The 24852-nt window shown below is 41.7% G+C and overlaps 1 protein-coding gene across 2 annotated transcripts in view; it reads left to right on the top strand.

The window, feature by feature from the left end:
- UNC13C (unc-13 homolog C) overlaps positions 1-24852 on the top strand; it is a 425720-nt gene that overhangs the window by 337393 nt on the left and 63475 nt on the right. For both annotated transcript variants that reach the window (XM_075006542.1, XM_075006543.1), the window contains 2 exons: positions 14916-15004; positions 18075-18224. In XM_075006542.1, the coding sequence (XP_074862643.1) occupies positions 14916-15004; positions 18075-18224 (239 nt within the window). The remainder of the gene's footprint in view (positions 1-14915; positions 15005-18074; positions 18225-24852) is intronic.

Below are 24852 nucleotides of genomic sequence, written 5' to 3'. Positions count from 1 at the left end.
GGGGCTCCTTTTCGATAGGACCCCGGCAACTTTGAAATCCTCTTATTCCTAACAGCACATAGGAATAAGGGGATTTCAGAGTTGCTGGGGTCCTTTTGAAAAGGAATCCCGTCTGGACGAGCTGTGTCAATTTCGAAGTGCTGCAGCTGCTGGCATTCTAATGAGGCGCTGAATATGTATTTCAGCGCTTCGTTAGTAAACTTCGAAAAGGCCATTTGGCTGACCATTTCGAAGTTTTGGGCTGGTGTAGACACAGCCATTCAGTGGTAAATCATGAACCGTCATTAGTCTTAGAACCACGGTGTTTTCATAATTAAAGGTAAATTGCGTAGGCCAAGTCTCCTCTAAGGAATTGAGAGCAAGTTGCTCTTCTACTGGAATGTCTTTAGATTTCACTTATGATATTGCATGCATGAAATAAACAGGTCCTTAAAAATATACTTGTCTGATATTATTTTGCATACAACTTAATGTGGAAGAGAAGATGGCTTAAGGGTAGCGTGAGTGAATCAGCTGCCCAGTGTGCAAAGCCATAGGGACACAGAGAATGAAAGTAGGGTCTGAAATATACTTGCTTGCCCGGAGCACTAAAATGCCAAGCTATGGCACTGAATGTTAGTGGCAGTTATTCTTTAAATTTAACATATAACAAGACAAATACCCTTACTCCGATTTCATTCAGTGCTTAATCAGGAAAACTCCCACTCAAGTAAATTAAAAACAAGACTAATAATGATTTGTCATTCAGTTCTGATTCTTTCTCATACCTACCCTGTAATACACTGAGTGACATGACTAACATCTGCCCTAAGTTGTTTTTCTAGCTATACAATTTATAACCTTCATTGCGATGAAGTTTGGACAATGATACTATTTATGTATTCCTGGGGTTTCAGATTCAGTTTCTCAATTCAGGCCTACCTCTGAAACAAACTAAACTTATATAAGATGTGAGTCTTATGATGGCTATACTCAATGTTCATACTTCTTACATTTTGGGACTGGCATTGTCTTACCTGAAATTGAAAAAAAAAGTGCAACATCCTTACATTTACTATAAAGATAAGAATGGAAATAATTCTGTAATTTATCTGTGTCTATGTTTGCACTGGATGAGAGGGTGTGCTTGACTTTGAAGCATAAGGGCACAGGGGAAGTGAGATTTTCTTCACTTAAAATTGTAATAAAATGTTCAATGCCTAGCAAACCCCTTCCCCATCACAACCCACCCATTTAGAAACACTGCTCCATATTCCAGAATTTTGCCACAGTAGGGTGGGAAGGGCAAAGGGGTCAGTTCCCCGGGGGCCCAGCAATTCAAATGGGCCCAGGACTCCCATCTGCTGCCATTGTTACTGGGCTGGGGGTGGAGTGAACAGCACTGTGGTCTAGGTGGTGTTGAGGGCTCACTGCCCCAGCCCTGCCCCTTCTGCCCAAGGCCTCACACTTCAGGGGATGCAAAGCTAGGCCCCTCCACAATTTGCCCAGGGGCCCAGGGAAGCTGTTGTCTCCCCGCACCCTTCGCAACCACTTCAAATCCCATGTACCATTAAGTGCTTTGAGGATGTAAATGGGACTTAACCTGCAAGGGTGTTAGTGGGACTTGAACACGCAAATAAAACTGTGCAGAGAGACACCCGCCCACATGGGGGCCTCTCCTTGCACCTTTGGGCCCATGAACCTGCACACCTTTTGAACTTACTAAGCTCAATTCTGGAGTCTTAAAATGGGCACTGCCTTGTGGGGTAAATTCAATTAAAGTCCACAGACTTTTTGGTTTTGGTTTTAAAGAGTCATTTAGAATAGGTGAAAATTAAAGACTTTAGAACTAAACACTTTTGCTTGTATTTCCGCTTAATCTGATCTTCTTTTCCCTGCCTGCGACATATTACTCACTCTCCACTTTCACCAAAGTAAATCAGATTTAGGCTTACAAGAGAGAGCCTGAAGTACTGAGCTTGTTATAGTCAGAGTAGAGCACAAAGCTTTTTGAAGTTGTTGTTTTGTGCAAGAGTTTTAGTACATTGGCTGGTGATGTTATGGCCATAGTTGCTTAGACTAACTCTTGCACTGCTTACCAAAGAAAGACAAAAGACTTTACCGGGGAAACTCTCAGGCCCTGAGTGTGCGCCTAATTCCTGCTCTCAGTGCTCATGTCCGTGCAATGGCAGGGGAGCAGGTACATTTGTTAGGTGATCCAAAAAGGGTTTTCTTCCATCACTGTTTTTAAATCAAATCATCTTTTGGAAGAGGAAAATATTTGATCTGAGAGAGCTGATTCAGATAATGGTGTCTCACTCAGGGGCTAACACTTTATCTTATATGCCGGGGTGTGTGTGTTAGGGACAGAGGTGAAATGAGCTGGTGCATTGCTCCAGTAAGAGCCAGAGGGGATGTTTGGCTGCAGAGCGAGGGGCAGAGAACTCCCAGATGGGCTCCTGGGGTTCTCCTGCAGGTTGCTGTGCTAAGCAGCGGGCAGGTGGTGGCCTCACTGGTCAGGGACTGCCCTGCCCCTCTCCATCAGGGTGCCATTAGGGAGGAGTCCCCCATTGCTACCAGTGCTGCTTGTTACTTGCTGTTCCTCTTCCATCTCTAGCAGGGAGCAAGACTAAGCACACATCTCACCTGCCTTCCCCTCCTTCCCAGCTGCCAAGGGTAAGAGGCAGAGGAGTGTCTGACCCACTCGGTGCACTTTCCCCTCACTCCTGGACAGTGATGGAAGGGGAAAAACAGGCAAAAAGCAGCTTTGGTAGGAATCGAGGATCGGGGGCTGAAGCCCCTCCCTAAAGGGTGCCCTGGCCCCATGTACTGCCCCCTACACACTCACACACCCTTTGCCCTGAGACCCCCATGCTCCTGTGCCCTGCCCTGCCCTGATTCCTGCACCCCTCCATACACCCCCCAAACTTGACTCCTGCACCCCTTCCACACCTTGAGCCCATCACCTCACACTACTACACATCATCCTACACTTCCATTTCTTACACGTACTCTCAGATCGCCTTCCCCCAACCTCCTGTCCAGAGTCCCACTGGGGGAAGGGTAATAGAGCAGTACCTATATGAAACTTAAGTTACTTTCATCCCTAGTTAGAGCAAGCAAGAAGAGTTTGTTGCTCACTATGTCTACAGCCACACAGCAAACTTATTTCAAGATACCAGTCGTAATTTTGAAATAAATTTGCGAGCATCTACACTACACACAAGCTATTCTGCAATAAATTCAAAATAGTGGGCATGTTGCAGAAGAAATAACACCCATTTTGAAAAAGGCACTGTTAAAAGACAGAAGAGAGCTATTTTGAAATAAGCCAAAATAGCGTCCAATGGCACTATTTCAAAATAGGCACTATGTGTCTGGACATGCTATTTTGAAATAGCTGGATGCTATTTCATTTTTGTGTGAACCCGTGTTAATTTGAAATAAGCAATTTCGGAATAGCTATTCCAGAATGGATTATTTCAAAATAATGCTGCTGTGTAGATGTAGCCTACAAATGCAATAAACAGCCAACCAGCTTCAGCTTAGCTCAATGGTGCTCAAGATTTGACTATAGCTTGGAAAAAAGCTTGTCCATTTGTGAACTGATTTGTTATCTGACTGTTGCTGTGGCAATGCTCAGGTCTATCTTCTGTACAGTGACCCAGTCTAGATTTGGGAATGGAGAATGCAGAGGATTTATATTTGCATTTACTGCCCAAATGTTTAGTTTATGCAGAACAAGAAATGGATCTGGGCTTGTATTAAATAGCTGACTAAACCAAATGGAGTATGCACAATGTGGGTTCAGTGACAACCTCCTGGAATAGCTTTTTGTTTTGGCATATGTACTGTTCATATGTAAATTAAAATTATGTGAAAAAGGGAGCCAATCTAGGGTGTGCCCACCAACAGTGGGTGATTTTATAACCATGTTTCTGTACCATTGCTGGTGGCAACAGCACACTGGTGTAAACAGATGATTGCACAATGTTAGCTGATTCTTGTAGCATAATAATGCTAATGTCAATGATGCCCAGTCTTTGCTATACCCTACCACCAGTGTGGCTCCATCAGTACAGAAAAACGTGCACAGAGATTCCCAGACAAGATTATCATCCCAGAACCAATCCAGATAAAAAAGCAGGTGGACAGAGGAGAAATGGGTGAAGAACTGTTCCATTCATATATGCTGGGAACCACACTGGTTCCCCTGCCAAGGGACAGTTTACTAAGACAAGAGGAAAATTAAGTAAGAATAAATCTGTTGAATCACTGAGTGCTGTTGTGGACTCATAATCAGCAATGGAATATGTGAGTGTGCATTTCTGGCACACTGGTTTATCTTAGTATTTCCAACACCAGCCAGAATTTACTTATTGTTGTTTCACAAAAAGAGAGAGTAAACTTCTTGTCAAGTTATTTAATCATCATCTTCACTGCCACCTTGCTCAGGCTCATCTTGTCAGGCATAAATTAGGGAGGCAGATGTTCTGCCTAAACTGGGACTGTTTCCAAAGTTACCTTTTCAAAGATCACACACTTATTATCTGCTCAAAGCAGAGTCTTTCGGTCCATAAGAAAACACTGAGGTGCATTCTTAGTACATGCAGGCAAAGCAGGAAGGGAATAGAAATTTGAGCAGAAACAACCACAGCTGGCAATACATTTCCCAGTGCTGCAAATGGTTTTCTGTTTTAGCATAGCAAGGTTCTCTCATTGTTGATTTTGCCTGATTAGATCTGCCCCAGGAGAGCTGTTTTTCCAAGTATGCAGCCTAGCACACATCTTTTTTCATACCCCAGAATTGTGTAGGTAAATCACCCAAGGTTGACCTACAATGGGCTCCAAAACAGAGAGTATAATTAATTCGAGCCCAGAGCTGAGATTCAGCTGATGTCTCTTAAAGAACAGAAGGAAGGCACAAGACTCGAAGGAATCAGCTTCATCTGTGTCGGTCCCCACAGAATTTCCTCCATTAACATTGTTTTAGGAGCTGGGCCAACGTGGAAGAAAGTAGAATAGGACACAACACAAAACCTTGTGGAGCCCATACTACTTATGGAGGTACTAACTCATGAAGATTACTCTTGGGGTTGGAGGGGAGGGTAGTATAGATGTGTCAGCTCCTCCTTTGTCCCTCCCTGATTCTACAGTTATCAGGCCTCGCTATGGCTCCTTTTTGGCCTCTCACTAACCAGTCATTGCCTATAAAGTGCCCCTCACCCGAGAGAGCTGATTCTCTGCATAGCTTTTCCTGATCCCTGTGTCCCCTTCTCACAGCTTTTTTGCAGGAATGGTAACTGTGGCCCTCTAATGTTTGTGGCTTTCCCTTGGCACATTTAAGACTTTTGAGGTGGAGCTACATCCATGTACAGCAGAAAATAGATGCCCCAGGAGACAGAATATACAGATCCCCTGAAAGGGAAGATGGAACCACTACAGCAGTTGAAATAGGAGACCTGGGTGCTGTGTCCTGAGATAACAGCATTTAGGAACTCTGCTCTTAATAGTTTCCATTATGGGGTGTTTTGGCATGACTGCACTACAAATAATAACACTGTGCATCTCCACTGTAGGTTATTAGTTGCTCATTCTTCAAGTACTCAAATTGTGGTGGCTTTGCTACTGGAGTATTTTCCTTGGGTATAAGGCTTATTTAAAGAATAAAGTAGTTAAACATTCAAAGTTAGGTGGTGAAAAGCAGCTAATCATTACTATGCACAACTACGTTTCTAGGAGAAGTTGGGCTGATTTACTTCCATGCACAGGAGTTACTAGATAAATGTCACCAGTGCATTTCAGCTCTTATAAATGGCCAAGTTAGTCTCATTGTCCATAACTTAGAAACATGCTAAACATTCCGTTAAGACTTAACAATATTAGATTAATATTTTTCATGACTGAAGAACTAATGAAATAAATAATGCCATTGCAGGATCCAGTAGAATGAAAGGTGAGTAACTGAGAAGGAAAAGGATTCTTAAGGTCTTTTTACAGCAGTTTTTCATAAAACCTATTCAGCCTAAGAGGCCAATTAATGTTTTGGATAGAGGAAGATTATTAGAGATTCCACATACTCAGCCCATCTGTTAAGATATTAGTGCTTACAGACATAACTGAAACCTCCTACAGGTTCTCTAGCAAAATCAGGGGAGACCAGATTGGACATTCCCATTTCTAAAATAAAACATAAGCAGTGAAAATAAAAGTTTAAATAATTCTGGCCTCCATTTGCCATAAAGAAGTGAAAAAAAGGGCACAAGACCCATTTTTATAAAATCCTTTACAGGTCACCTTTAAGCCCTGCACTTAGGTCTCAAATTAGGCATTGGAGTGAATTTCAAGTCAAATCCTTGTTCAGAAGGGGGTTTGCCCAGAATAAGGCATGAATGTGAAGCTCGAGGTTTTTTCCCTTGCTGATGAAATGAAGCATAAAATGCTTCACCTTCACAGTCTGTATTCAGTGTTATGTTTTCCTGTCAAGTGAATTTCTTGAAGGAAAGTGCATTCATGTTCATCTTTGTTTCTTTCCAAGATGCCACTGAAAGGTTTCCCCTTCAACTGGAATTCTGACCCCCTCCTTCCCAACATGTACACACATACCAGAATCAAATTCTACTGGCCACTTTGCTTTATTGAACTTGTACCTACAAAGAGACAAAACAAGTAATGAAGCCTGTCAATGGTTTCCAAACAGAGTGAAAATAGTCTCCCATAGAGCAAATGGAAGGCACAAGACAAAGAAAATTTTAAGCAGAAAGCAAGACCTTATCTTGGTTAAAGCAAAAATAAATTTTTACAAAATTGAAAGCTGTAAATCTCTTCAAGTCTACATCATGAAAGGGCAAACAGACAGTTTGCCTGTCAAATGGTGCAATGAAAACAGTGTAATAAAACAATTCAAGCAGTCAAAGCAGCTCTCTTGAGAATGGCAGGGCAGGGAGCTCCATAAGCAGAGACAAAAATAGGCACTCAGCCACTAACATAAAATTGTCAGAACAATATGCATATCTGAACTGCAGAAATACAAATTAGCCCACTGAGAGAAGGAAGCCGGGCGGAGGTGTGTGGTGGGGGGAAGATGCTCCCTAATAAAAACTAGACTAATCTCTCATGATGAAAAAGGAGTAGGAGAATGGGAACTGAAGCACAACTTTTCATAAATACAATAGGCAAAAAAAGAAAGCACATGTTCAGGAAAGTTTGTTTTACCACCTTGTGACATGACCCAGGGCATGTTCTGCACTGTTAAGTTGAGTCCCCTCAGTTCTCCAATCTGGGGTGCCCTTTGTAAGGATTTGCTGTGAAAGCAACCATACCTGGTGTGCCCCCACACAGCTTCTAGCAAGTCAGTTAACCCCAGCTATACTGCGGGAGAGTTTCAGCCATCCAGACTACCACCCTTGTATTGTACTTCAGAGCTAGACTTTCCCTTAGAAGTTAATGTCTTGTACTCCACAAACCTTGTTATCTCACATGGAATTGCCCGAACACACTGTCTTTGGTAAAACAATAAAATAATTTTATTAACTACAGATTGTAAGTGACTAAAAGTAATGAGGAATAAAAATGTCAATTAGTTACAAAGAAATTAAAGGTAAAATGCAGGCTAATAGCTAATGTAACAAGCAAAGTGTATTTAAAGTAAAAATATTTCTCCCACCACATGCTCACAGCAGTCTGGCTGGATTTCTTTCAGCTAAGACCCTCCCCCAGTTCAACGATGCTTCTTTTGTCTTTTGTTGTTGATGCATTGAGTAGGGCTGAGGGGATGGAGGTGATTTGAGATCTCTGTTTCTAACTTTTATCTTCTCCTCCTTGTTGAGAATCACTTCTCAGGTAGGTTCAGGCAACAAGAAGTCTGTTTAAATGGAACTGTTCCCTTACCAAGATTTAAATTTCATGCTTACATCCTTCTTTCTTACAAGGAATGGTCATTTAATTAGGTGCCGTTTCAAAAGGTGATACTCCATTTGACACTTGGCTGAGCTGCTAGCTTTTTGTCTCTGGAGCATTAGTCTGAAGTTGTTTTCCCCAGCTTGGAACACATCTTGTCCAGTAGAATTTTATAATTTTAAATACACTATCGCTGCCCATATTTTACCAGGAAAAAAATATTTAGCAGATTATGAGTTTTCACATTTTAGTGCATGGGGCATACTTTATGTGAAATTTAGCATAATCTTGTAAAAGTTGTTGAACATAAGGGTACTGACTCTTACACATCTTTTTTAGTATAAAAGAGGATGGCCAACTACCCAGGCTAAAATATTTTCACATTCCTGGTGAGCTTGCCTGGTTTATTTAAGTAAGACCTTATACAATCTTAACTATTAGACCATTACTGAAAGTTGGAAATGGTTTTGGTGGGGAGGATGGTGAAAATTACAGAGTGAATGGATTACTGAAATGCCAAAATGTTTAGACCAGTGAAAATCAAAGGTTCTACTGACACCCTCCCCCCCACAAGAAGAAAGAAAGAAAGAAAGAATAATTTTGTATCCTTCACTTCCTCATGCAAAATCTAGGAAATTTACAATTGACAAGGTTTTCTCCTTACTAGCATATGTTGAGTCAGGTCAAATTTCCAATGGGAATAGCTATGGCTAACCCACCGTGTTGAAAGCAGCCATGCAGAATTCAGAGGCTCTTTGACAGATTTCCAAGCTTTGGACATTTTAAAACTTTTTACAGTTTTTGTCATGTAGAGTCTTGAAATCCAATAAAGATGTCCAATATTTCTAGGGACCGAGGGGTTTTAGTGGACCACAAGCTAAATCTGAGTCAACAGTGTGACACTGTTGCAGAAGAAGCAAACATGATTCTGGGATGCATAAACAGGAGTGCTGTGAGCAAGACATGAGAAGTCATTCTTCCTCTCTAGTTTGCACTGATTAGGCCACAACTGGAATATTGTGCCCAGTTCTGGGCATCACATTTCAAGAAAGGTGTGGAGAAATTGAAGATGATCCAGAGAAGAGCAACAAAAATGAATATGGGTCTAGAAAACATGACCTATGTGGGAAGACTGAAAGAACTGGATTTATTTAGTTTGGAAAAGAGAAAGCTGAGAGGGAACATGATAGCAGTTTTCAGTACCTAAAAGGGCATTGCAAGGAGGAGGAAGAAAAATTGTTCTCCCTGATCTCTAATGACAGGACAAGAAGCAACAGCCTTAAACTGTGGCATGGGAGGTTTAAGTTGGACATTACGAAAAACTCCCTAACTGTCAGGGTGGTTAAACACTGGAATAAATTGTCTAGGGAGGTTGTGGAATCTGTGTCATTGGGGATATTTAAGTGCTGGTTAGATAAACACCTGTCAGGGATGATCTAGATGGTGCTTGGTCCTGCCGTGAGCACAGGGGGCTGGACTTGATGACCTCTTGAGGCTCCTTCCAGTTCTCATGTTCTGTGATTCTATGATCTTTCAATTATGCAAATGGGTTATTTCCCTTTATTCACTATTCAGAAGTAGTCTGATATATATGTATAATGACATATTTAATAATCTTTAATTGATGGTACTTCATGAAATGTGCCAACAAATTTTAAGTAACCATGTTCTGTTTTGAGTAAAAAGTAACCGTTAATTAAGAAGTAGCTAATGAGGTAGAAATATTTATCAAGATGGAAATCTTATGCAAATTAACAGTTGGTAGAAAAACAGTGTTTGACGTTAACCTGTTAACAACCATTCCAACTGCTGATACAAATTTTGGTGTGGTAATGAAGCCACAACCCTTAACAATTAATCAGAGTACAGATTTCATTTAGCTGCCAGCCCACATACTTCATTGTACTATGAATGGAACCCAAATAGCTCACATATGGATGGGTCATTTACTCATTTCCTTTTTAAAATGGATTTGAAAAGTTAGGGGCCACCAGGCATTTTGTGTTCTCTCTATTTGTGTTCCACGAATAAATGACCTCTTTTCCATAAAGAGAGGATAGTCATTGGATTTCATTTGCATCTCCACCAAACTGTCAGTAGCACATCCACCCAGACTTCATACTTCCTCACCTGATGAAACACCTATACCCAGTGCATTTTTGGATATCCATCTCCTCTTATGAAATGTGGTGGATGACTGATAGTAAAAGGTGTCTGATCTGTAACATGTTGCTGTTGTAATTCAAACTGTGTAGTTCAGAAGTGCCCAGAATTCAGTCACTTAATTCCTTATTCACATCAGTGTTTAGTTCTGATCATTTTCTCACACTCAGACTGTTGAACTCAAGGGAGGATGACAACGGGTAAGCAAAGTCACGTTGGAGATGACCTGGACACTTGAAATCAATCATTTAATGGCAGCTGAAGTCTACACAACTCAGAAAGTGTAGGAGTCGGTCTCCTTAAAACGTTAATACCTGTGTAACTGCCCACAGGCAGACTCAAACCTGGGACCTCTGGAGCTTAGTGGTTGAATCTCTGTGGTTTGAGATAATACCTAGCTGTCTCTCAGCTAAGCCTGTAGAGGAGACTCATTCCTTCTCTCTGTAAGTGGTCTAGCTGCCACTATATGGGAGAGTGAACCACATCTCTAGGTGTGTGAGTTGCATAAGCATGATCACCAATGAGGGGGTTGATGGGAGGGCAAAGGGGGCAACTGCACCAGGGCCCAGCATTTCAAGGGGCCCACTGCTCTGGCAACCACCACTGCTACTGTGGCATCAGAGACTGATGGAGCACTGGGCCCATTTTGAAACATCACAGCAGTGCTGCTTTGCTGCTCCATGCATCTTTGTGGGGGCAGTGCTGTGGTCCAAGGGACACTAAGGGATGACTGTCCTAGGCCCTGCCCCTTCCACCCTTGGCCACACCCTTTCCACCCTTGGCCACACCCTTTTCATGGTGCATAGCTGCCCCCACACACATTGCCCCTGGGTCCACGGTAGCTGTCGGCTCCTCTCAGTGCAAATAACACTAGTACATGTAAAGCTTGCATGGGTGTTATTAAACTCTTCTGTCTGAGTTCTTATCCCACACTGCCAGACTCACCCTGGAGCCTGAGCTCTAGGACCCTCCCTCAAACAGGGTCTGAGAGCCCAGGTCCCAGCACAAGCACCAAAGCCTCAACAGCAATGAAACAGCCTCACAGGTCAGGACCTGAAAACCTAAGTTGGCTGGCGCAAACCTGCCATGGGTTTTTCTTTGCCATGCAGACAGACCCATGGAAGGTACTCAGACCCTCACTCTCACCAGTGAATACAGTGGTAGGCAGGAGAGGGATTAATGCAGCATGAGCTGAGGGATTTTGCATCCCCCCAATAGCTATCTGAAGGTTGCTTTCATTTATGTTGGGGACCTGTCTGGCATTCAAGAACCCTGAGATAAAGTGAGTGAAAAGGATACATCTTGGCTACATTCCAAATCATTGTTTTGCCCCGTGGAGTAGTTGCTTTTATTAAATCAAAATAACTTTTGGTACCTCCAGGTTTTGTAATCCATAGCTCATGGAATTGCTTATAGATATATAACATATACCTAACCAAGGAGAGTAACACTTCACATTCCACAACTTTGAGTGGCATCACGCTGATAAGCATGCACTGTGAGTAGGCAGAAAGCTGAATTTTCTGTCCAGGGACCTCCCATTTTGTATGCACAAATTTGCTCTTGTACTTTGAAAGCAGAAATAGACATCTGCTAAGAATTTTAAAAACTTCTACACACCATTTAAAATAGTATAAGATCTGTACACAGTCAAAAGTAACCAGTTTAGCCAAGATCAGTGTACAATTCCAGATAAATTTATTGAGTGTATTATATTTATTGGTCTGTAACTATTGGTTATCATAACAATCACTCATTCAAAGTAATTGCATTAGGCTTTATGGTCTTAGCTTCGGAGAGTCTATAAGATGTTTTTGTTTGCGTGCTACGGCTCTGGCAAGGAGATCTGAAAACCCTATCTGACTATTATGTCCTGTTCCATATAAAATATGCCACATGCAATGTGAATGTCCATATGTACAATTTAATATTTGCTATAGGTGAATATTGAAGTATAAGTGCTTAAAATCTTTTTTCGATGGGTATAGACCCATCATTCAAATGTTCACAAAAGGTGAAAACAAAGGTGATGCAATGCCTTAATCAAGTTTGTTTCTATATATTGAGCGACAGGTTACAAAAAATCTTTGCATAACTCAACCAACTCTAATATTGATTCCCAGTATAATTTATTCAATGGGATGAGTTTGTTTTTTCCCAGCAATACTTACTAAGGGAAAAGATCATTGGGGAAGAAGTTTGCACTGTAGGAAAAACATTAGCAACAAGAACAGGAAAGGTAAAAGACCTCACTGATAACTATCAGAGCAATATGAAGTAGTATCTCAGATGAATAAAAAAAGTTTGAGATTAGTCCAAGCCACAAGGTCTGAGTCTAAACTTCCTCATCCAGATTTTTGGTTCAGGATAGTCTTAAAGGAGGACCAACTGCAAAGTCTGACTCTGAGTCCAGTTGAACTCCAAGCTTCAGAAGCGCTTGTTTCCAGAGCTTTAGTTTGCACTCACAAACTTCTTTGTTATCAGAGAGGTAGTCATGTTAGTCTGTATCTTCAAGAACAACAAGAAGTCATGTGGCACCTTATAGACTAAGAGATATTTTGGAGCATAAGCTTTTGTGGCAAAGAACCACTTTATCAGATGCGTTGCAACAAACTTTTTCATTGTTTACATACCCTTAGCTGTATTATCAAATTGATAATGTGCACACATTTCTTAAATTTAAGCATATACATAATCCCATGCAGACCCTACCCCATGAAACTACTTGTGTTCATAGTTAAGTACAGGTTTTGCTGGACTATGGCCTATATAGCAATCCCATTGTTTCACTATTTCAGATTTTTATTAAAAAAATTAATGATTCTTTCTGACTTTCAATGCTTGTAAAAATATACATAGTGATAATATGGTGGTTGATTGGTTTGAACCACATTATCTCTATAAGAGAGGTATTTTGGTTACCACACAAGATTAGGAGTCAGAAGGTCTGTGTTGTTTTCTGTGCTCTGTCACTGGTGCTCACTTGGTTGATTCACCTAGGTACAAGGTAACTTAGATTCCTCAGCTCTAAAATGCTTATCTGTTTTACAGAGGTGTTTGGAGGCATTCAGGAACTAGAGTCCTGAACCTGTACATAAATAAAAGAAAAAGAAATGCAAATTCAGACAAGCATGATTGCGTATTTCCTCCAAATGCAAAATTTCCTTTGAAATCACTGGAGCTGCTGTGTATGGAATTACTGTATTATTGTTTGGGTGCAAAATATGACACTTATTACTAAAGACTATTCAATCACATTCTAATGTAGATTAACTGAAGAGGAAGTCAGTTATTAATTCATATTAAAATGAATTATCCTGATATTTTTAAATCAGTCATATCTTGTGATGGTCAAAACTATTTTTTCTAAATTCAAGGAGATAAAAATCTATTTTTAAAAAAAAATTCACTGTCTTATTTCAATTGATTTCTGATAGAGATTTGAAAAAGAATGCATTACAGATAAAATGTCACTGCATGGATCCCCACAGCCCTGTATCTGCAAAGAGATGTAAAATTAATTCTTTCTCCTGCTCTCCCATTTCTAGCTATGGTGAGAAAGAGCCTTTATTCGAGATACAAGAGCACTTCTTCCCAGTTCCCCATGGATCAATTCACCACAGAAACGTATTGCACTATGCTTGAAAGAAAGCTGTTGTGGGCTCTTGTGTATCTTACTGGCTGTAAGGAATACAATGGAAGAATAAAAGTTAATAGGTTTCCCTCCCTCTTGTCCTATAAGTAGAAACAGTACAGAGGTCTGCAAGCCATCATCCTCACTGCAAGACCCTCTAAGCCAAACTGCATTAACAGAACATTGTGGAAACACCTCCAATGTAAACATTTAAATGCCTCCTGTGAAAGAGTAATAAGTACAGAGTAATAAAACCAGTTGGTTATGAAAACAAGCACAATTGACTTTTTCATACATGAATCTCTTCTTATGGCTAACTTTTCCTGAGGGGACTTCTGAAATTCTATTAATCTTATGAACCGTTAATACATTCTGTACCAATTCCATAGTACCACCTTACAAGGTCATTCTTTATTTCATTTGTAAATTTATTTTACATTGCTAATACTTCAATCATGCAAGCTTAAGGCTCATTAAACATTTTGTTATACTAGTTGGTGTTTCCATATTTGTTTTCTACAGGTTGCACCTCCTAAAACTGGCACTCTCTGGTCCAGCTACATCCCTCATCTGGCAGGGACAGGGACGTTACAGAGAGCAGAGAACAGAGAGACAGGCAGGAGGGCACAGCCCTTTGAGGGAGGCTGCAGGCAGCATCCACAACAGCCCCACAGGGGGCAGCCAGCATTTCCCAGAAACCTCGTGGTGGGGGCAGCTGTGCAAGGCCAGGCTGGAGTTCCCTGGCAGCCTGTAGAGCTGGGGGCAGCCCCCTGGGACCAGAACCAGCTTCCTCCAGCTGTCTTGCAGGGCTGGGGGCAGCCACATAGGGCTGGAGCCAGCTTTCCCTGGCAGGCCCGGAGCCAGAGCCTTCTTCCCCCAGCATGTCTGTGGGGCTGTGGGTACTGCGCCAGGCTGGAGCCAAGACCCCAGTGCAGGGCTGGAGCTGGCTTCCCAGGCAGCCAATGGCAGTCTTGTATGGAGGCACTGTGAATAGTAGCCCAGCCCAGCAGATGGGGGAGCAGTCAGGGCCAGTGGCGGGGAACCTTCCCTGGTCCAGCAAATTTTTTTGTTTGGCACCAGTCAGGTCTCAGCCATGCCAGCCCAGGGAGGTGCAACCTTGCAGTAATGTAGTGTAGTGTGAAGAATGTATGTAGGGCCTAATGCATTCATTGTGACAGGGAAACAGACTGCATATGAGAAGAATGAATAAGAATAACAATTACTTATAATCTCTTTCCAGCTGGATCCTGAAGCAAGTGTTGTTCTCAAAGAACTTCAGGTGAAACTCAGCAGCGTACTAGATGAGCTCAGCATTACCTATGGTGCAAGGTAATAAATGTACTTAACAAATTTGTGCTACAGTGATGGTGACCATTAAAAATATTCCCCTATGTCTCAAACTAGGTGGAAATCTGTGTAGCCAAAGCCATTCCTTTGTCTGGTTTACACATCTTCTCATCCAGTGTAGCAAGACCCTCTGCATGTATGTGTGTGTCGGGGGTGGGGGGGCTGTCTGTCTGTTTTGGAAAATACAGAGGTACCCTCTCCTCCAAGGGACACTAGTACCAGCGTGTGGGCATGACTGGGTTGTAGTGATGCAGATTTATTTTCTGCTTCTGGCTGATAAAAAATGCCCTGATTTGTGTGCATTGATTCCCTGAGACTGACAGCTTTAGCTAGAGGCCTGCTCCATGCACATAGCCTGCCTAAATTTAACATTCTTCAAATAGCCACTGTTTATGATGCCTAGCGAGCTGCCAGCTGCATCGCTAGACATGCTGTTCCAACATGGCCATGATCTCCACATGCCAGCTCTGTAGGATTGCTAGATGTCTAATGATGCAAACCCAAAGGCCCTTGCTGTGCCTCCTGCTCCATGCCTTCCCTGAGACCCATCCCCATCACCACTCAGTCCAGCCCCACTCCCTCTGTTGCTCACTCTCCCTCACTCCACGCACGTTCATCTAGCTGGGGAATGGCTGTGCAGAAGGCAGCATGGGGGGGCGAACTGTGGGCGGGAGTTTGAGTGTGGGACAGGGTACCATGTCGTACTCTGTGAAGGAGCTTGTGTTTGGGAGTGGGTGCAGGGTCAGGCTCTGGGAAGGCATTGGGGTGTGGGAGAGGGTGAGGGGTCAGGTTCTGGGCAGGAGATGAGGTGTGGGAGAGAGTGCAGGGTTGTACTCTGGGAAAAAGTTTGTGTGGGAAGGAGCATGGAGTCGGGCTCTGGGGGGGAGTTGGGGTGCAGGACAGGGTGATGGGTGCAAGCTCTGGGATGGAGTAGTGGGGGGGTTAGGGTGTGGAAGGGATGATGGGAACAGTACCTACCTCAGGAAGCTCCCAAAAAGTGACCAGTACAGCCTTCTGCCAATGGTTGCTTGGCAGGGGGATGTGGAGAAAGTGCTCAAGATGCAGGCAGTGCATGGAGGCTTCTGCACCTCCCCAAGGCACCACAAGGACATACCAGCTCTTTCTGGGAGCAGCACTGAGCAAGGGCAGGCAGGAAACTTTCCTTCACCTCGTTGCACTCCAAGGATCCTTTTCAATAACCATGCCCCCTTTACCCCCCACCACCCCATTTGCAGCCTGTCCTGCATAACCTGAATGAGTAAAGAGGTGGTTTTGAAAGCAGCACTGTCAGCCCAAAGAATTCTGAGGATGGGCTGGTACAGCAGCTTTGCCATGTGTTGATTTTTTGGGCTCCCTTTATTCATTTCAAAGTTGGCATGTGAGTAGCTAGAAAAGCCTGCTTTCTTCTTGGCAGACACATCCTTGTGGCTTTTCACGTTGGGTTTTTGGTGACAAAGCAAAATTGAAAAGGTTTTTCAGCCTGTTTTTATTCCTTCTTTTGCCAGTTGTCTCTTCCAGATTCTTTAGCTACGAGCGTATCTATTCAGTGTCTGTGTCTACCCTACAAAAATCACTTCAAAGTTGCTCACTTTGAAGTACAACTTTGAAGAAAGCAGTTTCAAAGTTGAGCATCTACACACACCATACTTCGAAGTTAAACTTCAAAGTAGGGCACTACTCCATTCCCAGGAAAGGAGTAAGGACTTCGAAGTTGGGCTCCCTATTTCAATGTTAACTTCAAAGTAAAGGAAAATGTGTGTAGACTCACTGCTGGCTACTTCGAAGTAGTGCCCAACTTCAAAGTTAGCTTCCAAGTTAGTTGCTAGTGTAGACGCATCCAGTGTGTCTGTGAATGCACTTAGGATTGATTATTATATTTATTGCCTCTATCTTGTGAATCTTTTGCTTTTCAGATGCCAACTCTGAAGACTCAGTTTTGCATTACTTAAATGTACCAATTAAAGGCCTCACTATGGTCATACTACCCCTATGTCTCTCCAAGACTTTCTGTCAGAAAGAAAATATGAGAGAAGAATTGAACCAGCTCCAAAAAGCATGAAATGAGCTAAATATGTAAACTTACTTTGTGGGGAACTGAGAACAATTTCCACTCTCATATTTGTAAATAAACCTAATTCATACAGACCTATGAGCCCCTATCACCTCTAGTCTTTCAGCTGTATGAAAGTCAATCCTTCAGAGTAAAAATGAAATTGTCCCCATATTTTAATTTAAAATGCCAAATATTCCCCTAAAATGCATCTGTCATAAACGGTTATGAGTCCTGACAAGAAAAACATCCAATTTAGCCAACTAATGCAAAATTGTAGTTTTGTTATTTTTCTATCTTCAAGGGGGCACCAAATGAGTTAAAATCTACCAAAAAAAAAATGACACCACCTCCTTTAAGATACACGTAAATGGAACTTGTATGTGTAATCACCTCATACCAAAGCTAAAGACAGGAGTAATTATGCTGGCTAACACCGATGTCTATCTTAAGAGCCAGTCAAACCTCAGCTAAAATTTCTGGTTCACCTTCTTATTGTGTAAATCCTGTAAGAAAGTACTTACTAGGACTGTTTTAGGGATATGGACTGTGTAAAGGGAAAACAAAACACAAACAACAACGATGAGTATATTACTTGGCCTTACACAAATGGTAGCTCCTCAGAAGCTAAGAGGTAGTCGTTTTAGTCTGTACTCGCACAAAACAAAACGGCAGAAATGTAGCACTTTAAAGACTAACAAAATGATTTATTCAGTGATGAGCTTTGGTGGGACAGACCCACTTGATCTGAAGAAGTGGGTCTGTCCCATGAAAGCTCATCACCAAATAAATCATTGTATTAGTCTTTAAAGTGCTACATTTCTGCTGCTTTGTTGACTCAGAAACTGTTATTTTCAATTTCTAAGGCATAGTGTGGTTCTCGCTTGTGGGCTTCATATCTGTTCAGAGGTAATTTTGTGCTCATCAATTAAATCGATGCAGCGGAATGTAAATAGTCATCTTCAGGCCTATAATGCCTCTGCTCTCTTTTTTTCTCATTAGTTTCCAGCTTGTGATTGAGGAGTGTGTGAGACAGATGAGCTTTGAGCTAAATCAGATGAGAGGAAATGGAAATGTATCAGCCAATAAGAACAGTGCAGCTATTGATGCTGAAATCATTCTGCGACCGCTCATGGATTTTCTGGACAAAATGTATGTGTGGGTTAAAAGGGAGTAATTTTAAATTGTTGGATGCTACATTATTTTGTGTTAAACATTGCTAAAAATATAAAGTCTTGTTTGGTGTGTCATTAATAAGTTTAGAAGTTTGTAATTGAACAAAATAAGCAATCTTAACTAAATCTTATGACGTTCATTATGTATAATAATCCATTTAGGAGAGCTTTTAAAACAGAACAATTAATAATAAGACTCTTAATCCTGAATTTACACTATTTTTCTCCTTTCCAAAGTTTAGTCCATATCTTTTTTCCCAGAACACATGGTCTAACCACTTCCATGTCTCAAAAAAATTATTACAAGAAGTTTTAAAACTCTAATAATCTTGTTATTGTTTTAGTTAACTTTCTCTGACGACTTCACATTGATGTTTGGGGATGGAGGATGCTTCCTGGGTTGGTTTCCTCTTTAGTCTCCTCTGTTCTTAGCTGTCGGTAGTAATTTGCTTGTACAGGTAGGCAGGATGAGTTGTACAGTGTACGCTGTTTAAGCAGGACAGCTGGATGAGAGAGATAGGATGGGAATCCAATAATTCTTATTGCATTTTATCTAAATACTTATTAAAGAAGGTGTTGATTCCTCAGAAGGATTTTTGGAGAGATGATTCTTCTCTTCTTGAATTGGTGGAGGAAGTTGTTTGACCATGCCAATATAATTAATTGCCCATAATTAAAAATATTTTATATTAAATTGTTTTTGTATTAGTAATCAATTTATCTAGGTCCTTAGACTTCAGGTTGGTGTATAAAGAATGTTACTATTTACATAACAATGGTTAGACCAAGAATTATTTTAGGAGCTATGCATTTAATTAATATATTTGAAAGTCTGCATTTCATATAGGTGCTTGTCATTTCAACATTTAAGAACAAACAAATAAATATTAAATATTTCCAGTTACACACATTTTTTAAAGTTTTATGGGCACATGTGGATATTTTTCTTTGGAAAAAATGGGTATAACCTAGTTCTATTGCTCTTAAACACAACCTCCTACGTTTCTTTTCACATAAATATTTCACATGGTTTATTATCTTGATGCGAGGATTACATTTGTATCAATCTGATATTTTGTACAATGGGAGATGTCCTGGTTTAGGTAAGATACTTTCACTGACCCAACATATCCTTATTTAATATGTGCTTGTGGTTACAGCGTGGCTGTGAGGGTGATAAATGTAAACTGTTGCTTAAGAGATAGAAAGGTTTTCTGGTGTCATTACTGACACATTCTCAAAGGCTAATTCAAAGGATTAATTTAAAATGGACTTCTTCAAGTGATAGTCCCCATTGTCTTTCCCCATGGGTTATGCATGCACACCCTGTGCCTGGAGCCAGAGATTTTGAAAGTAGTGGCCATTAGTCTGCTCATGCAACCAGGCTCATCTTGTGCCTCCACTGGAGGTGTCCAATGGAGGAGATAAACAGTAGGGTGCATTGACCTTCTCTGCCACTCCTTCTCATTGCATCATGATCCAGGTCAGAACTTCGCTGTCTGCAGCTTGGCTTTGACCTACAAAATAAGAATTATCTAGTTCACAAGCATTTTTACCGTTAGAATTTTATAGTCTGTCAGTGTTTAGGTTACTTTCCGGGGGGATCTGTTCCCCAGTGCAACCCATTTGGGCACTGGACTGTGACCAGGACCCTGGTCTTCAAACTCTAGACTTCCTGCGTGCAATCCTTCTTCGTCAGGGACGACACTGCCTGTATGCCTACAGGACACCCACCACAGCCTAGTGCAGCCATATGATCCCAGTTGGACCCAAGCCAGGGAATTCCCCATACATCAGCCTAATTCAGCAATTCTGCTGCAAACTCTGACTCTGATCTGGAAGAATCTATCCTTTAGAGGCAGGATCCTAACAGGAAGCCCAGAAAAATTCTCATTCGCCTGTGACTACATTTTCCTTTAAATCCAATTCAGAGAAATCTGATTCAGTTCTAACTATGACTATCACCTTGGCCCATGAGGGCTTAGTATGTCCTACATCCCACTGTTTCCCAGGGTTATCAAAACCCCCAACAGAGGCAATGTGACTATGTCACTTGAGGTGGTGTAAAGAATAAATTGACAGGAAATTAGTGATTCTGACTGACTGAGGAGAATTGCAAGGAAGCATGATTTTATCTAACACTGCCATCGATCAGCTTTTTCAGCATGCACAGACATAAGCAAAAGTTTTAGAACATCCCAGATATTTACCATACTCAGTAATCAAAGACAGGTCAGTGCTGGCCGAACATCAGGGAGTAAAGGTGTTAGGAATCTTCTCTCCCAAGATAGCTCCCGTGGGCTGCTCCCAAACCCGATCTATTATCTGAACATTTTTATACCTAACATCTAGTAAATGCCTAGGTCATAATGACTCCCTACTAAATCACCACTTTCCCTAATTTTCAATAAACTTCTTATCAGAGACAGCTGCTCTCAAAGCTATCCATTCACATCTTTTTTTCAAGTCTCAGATATTTACTTTTTTTCTCCCCTCCTCCCATACCAATTAGCAAAACTGCCAGTAGTAGCTCCTGGCCCTCAGAGACCGAGTGCGTGCTTTGGAGGCCAGGGTGGCTGAACTGGAGGAGCTAAGGAAGGCAGAGGTGTTTGTGGATGAGACTTTCCGGGACATAGTAGGGCTGTCCCACCTCCAATCTGACAGTCCTGAGGCTGTTACGGAGGATGAAAGGCTCAGGGAAGGAGAGCAGTCAAGGGGAGCAGAGGGAAACCATCCCGTAGTTGGGACCCTCCTTCCAGAGGGTGATGTTGTATCCTCTCGTGCCGAGGATACTTCTCCGGGGGAGGGAGCGCCAGCTGTTAGGAAGAAGCAGGTTTTAGTAGTGGGGGATTCGATCATTAGAAATATAGATAGTTGGGTTTGTGATGACCGGGAGAACCGTATGGTGACTTGCCTGCCTGGTGCGAAGGTTGCGGATCTCTCGAGGCATCTAGACAGACTTATGGGCAGTGCTGGGGAGGAGCCGGTCGTCGTGGTACATGTTGGTACCAATGACATAGGGAAGGGTAGAAGAGATGTTCTGGAGGCCAAATTTAGGTTACTAGGAAAGAGACTGAAATCCAGAACATCTTTGGTGGCATTCTCTGAAATGCTTCCAGTTCCACGCGCAGGGCCAGATAGACAGGCAGAACTTCAGAGTCTCAATGCGTGGATGAGACGATGGTGTAGGGAAGAGGGGTTTAGATTTATTAGGAACTGGGGACACTTTTGGGGTAGGGGGAGCCTATACAGGAAGGATGGGCTCCACCTAAATCAAGGTGGATCCAGACTGCTGGCATTAAACATTAAAAAGGACATAGAGCAGTTTTTAAACTAAGAGGTGGGGGAAAGCCGATTGGTGCGGGGGAGCACCTGGATCGGATGGAGACTTCTCTTACACGAGGCTCCATAGACAGGGATTCCCTAGAAGTTAGTCAGATAGGGAACGTGGGAAATAATATATGGGCAAGATCAGATGTAAAACAATCATGCATAAAAAATTCCACCGTGTCTGTGAAAGGCGGACATATAAATAGTGGTAGTTTTCTAACATGCTTTTACACTAATGCTAGGAGTCTGTCTAATAAGATGGGTGAACTGGAGTACCTCATATCAAAGGAGGAAGTTGACATAATAGGCATCTCAGAAACATGGTGGAATGAGGACAATCAGTGGGACACTATCATACCGGGATATAAATTATATCGGAAAGACAGAACAGGTCGTGCGGGTGGCGGAGTGGTACTATATGTGAAGGATAATATAGAATCAAATGAAGTAAAAATCCTAAAGGAATCAAAATGTTCCATAGAATCATTATGGATAACAATTCATTTCTCTAATATGAATATGGCATTAGGAATATATTACCGACCACCTAACCAGGACAGTGATAGTGATGCTGAAATGTTAAGGGAGATTAGAGAGGCTATCAAAATAAAAAACACAGTAATAATAGGAGATTTCAATTATCCCCATATTGATTGGGTGCATGTCACCTCAGGACGGGATTCAGAGATTAAATTTCTTGATGCCTTAAATGACTGCTTCTTGGAGCAGCTAGTACAGGAACCCACAAGGGGAGAGTCGGTTCTCGATCTAGTCTTAACTGGAACGCAGGATCTGGTCCAAGAGGTAACTGTTACTGGACCGCTTGGAAATAGTGACCACAATATAATAACTTTCAATATTCCTGTGTTGGGAAGAACACCGCAGCGGTCAAACACTCTGGCATTTAATTTCAAAAAGGGGAATTACACTAAAATGAGGAAGCTAGTTAAACAGAAACTAAAAGGTAGAGTAATTAAACTAAAATCCCTGGAAGCTGCATGGAAACTGTTTAAAGACACCATACTAGAGGCCCAACTTAAATGTATACCCCAAATAAAAAAACACAGTAAGAGACCTAACAAAGAACCACCATGGCTAAACAGCCATGTTAAAAAGGCAGTGAGAGAGAAAAGGGCAGCTTTTAAAAAGTGGAAGTCAAATCCTAGTGAGGAAAATAGAAAGGAACATAAACACTCCCAAATTAACTGTCATAATGTAGTAAGAAAAGCCAAAAAAGAGTTTGAGGAACAGCTAGCCAAAAATTCAAAAAACAATAGTAAAATGTTTTTTAAATACATTAGAAGCAGGAAGCCTGCTAAAAAAGCAGTGGGGCCCTTGGATGATAAAGATATAAAAGGAGCAATCAAGGAAGACAGTGCCATTGCGGAGCGATTAAATGATTTCTTTGCTTCAGTCTTCACGGCTGAAGATGTTACAGAGGTTCCTAAATCTGAGCCAGCCTTTTTAGGCGACAAATCTGAGGAACTCACTCAGATTGAAGTGACATTAGAGGAGGTTTTGGAATTAATTGATAAGCTGAATAGTAACAAGTCTCCAGGACCAGATGGCATTCACCCAAGGGTTCTGAAAGAACTCAAATGTGAAATTGCGGAGTTATTAACAGTGGTTTGTAACCTATCCTTTAAATCCACTTTGGTACCAAATGACTGGAAGACGGCCAATATAACACCAATATTTAAAAAAGGCTCTAGAGGAGATCCTGGCAATTATAGACCGATAAGTTTAACATCAGTACCAGGTAAATTAGTAGAAACACTAGTAAAGAGTAAAATTGCAAGGCACATAGAAGAGCACGAATTGTTGGGCAAAAGTCAGCATGGTTTCTGCAGAGGGAAGTCGTGTCTGTCTAATCTATTAGAATTCTTTGAAGGGGTTAATAAACATGCGGACAAGGGGCACCCAGTGGACATAATATACCTAGATTTCCAGAAAGCCTTTGACACGGTCCCACACCAAAGGCTTTTATGTAAATTAGGTGGTCATGGGATAGGAGGAAAGGTCCTTTCATGGATCGGAAATTGGTTAAAAGACAGAAAACAAAGGGTTGGAATAAATGGTAAATTTTCACAATGGAGGGGGGTAACTAGTGGTGTTCCCCAGGGCTCAGTCCTGGGACCGATCCTGTTCAACTTGTTCATCAATGATCTAGAAAATGAGGTAAGCAGTGAGGTGGCAAAGTTTGCAGATGACACCAAGTTGTTCAGGACAGTCAAAAGCAAAAGGGATTGTGAAGAACTACAAGGAGATCTCAGCAAACTGAGTGATTGGGCAGCAAAATGGCAAATGAAATTTAATGTGGGTAAGTGTAAGGTAATGCATGTTGGAAAAAATAACCCAAATTACACGTACTACATGATGGGGTCAAATTTAGCTACGACAGATCAGGAAAAGGATCTTGGAGTTATAGTGGATAGTTCTCTGAAGACATCCACGCAGTGTGCAGCGGCAGTTAGTAAGGCAAATAGGATGTTAGGAATTATTAAAAAAGGGATCGATAATAAGACAAAAGATATCATACTTCCCCTATATAAAACTATGGTACGCCCACATCTCGAGTACTGCGTGCAGATGTGGTCTCCTCACCTCAAAAAAGATATATTGGCATTAGAAAAGGTTCAGAAAAGGGCGACTAAGATGATTAGGGGCTTGGAAAGGGTCCCATATGGGGAGAGGCTAGAGAGACTGGGACTTTTCAGTTTGGAAAAGAGGCGATTGAGGGGCGATATGATAGAGGTATATAAAATCATGAATGGTGTGGAGAAAGTGAATATAGAAAAATTATTTACCTTTTCCCATAATACAAGAACTAGGGGACACCAAATGAAATTGATGGGTAGTAGGTTCAAAACTAATAAAAGGAAATTTTTCTTTACACAGCGCACAGTCAACCTGTGGAACTCCTTGCCCGAGGAGGCTGTGAAGGCCAGGACTCTATTAGGGTTTAAAAAAGAGCTTGATAAATTTTTGCAGGTCAGGTCCATAAATGGCTATTAGCCAGGGATAAAGTATGGTGCCCTAGCCTTCATAACAAGGGCAGGAGATGGATGGCAGGAGATAAATCACTTGTCTTCTGTTCTCCTTCTCTGGGGCACCTGCATTGGCCACCGTCGGCAGATGGGATGCTGGGCTTGATGGACCTTTGGTCTGACCCAGTATGGCCATTCTTATGTTCTTATGTTCTTATGTTCTTATGTAGTTTTGACCTTGCTTCTGAAAGCCTGTTTCTAAATTATCCCTCAACTCTGTGGTGTTCT

The sequence above is a fragment of the Carettochelys insculpta genome, chromosome 12 (genome assembly GCF_033958435.1).
Source record: "Carettochelys insculpta isolate YL-2023 chromosome 12, ASM3395843v1, whole genome shotgun sequence".
Taxonomy (NCBI): Eukaryota; Metazoa; Chordata; order Testudines; family Carettochelyidae; genus Carettochelys; species Carettochelys insculpta.
The sequence above is the reverse complement of the archived record's forward strand: the minus strand, read 5'-3'. Positions and strand labels throughout refer to the sequence as shown.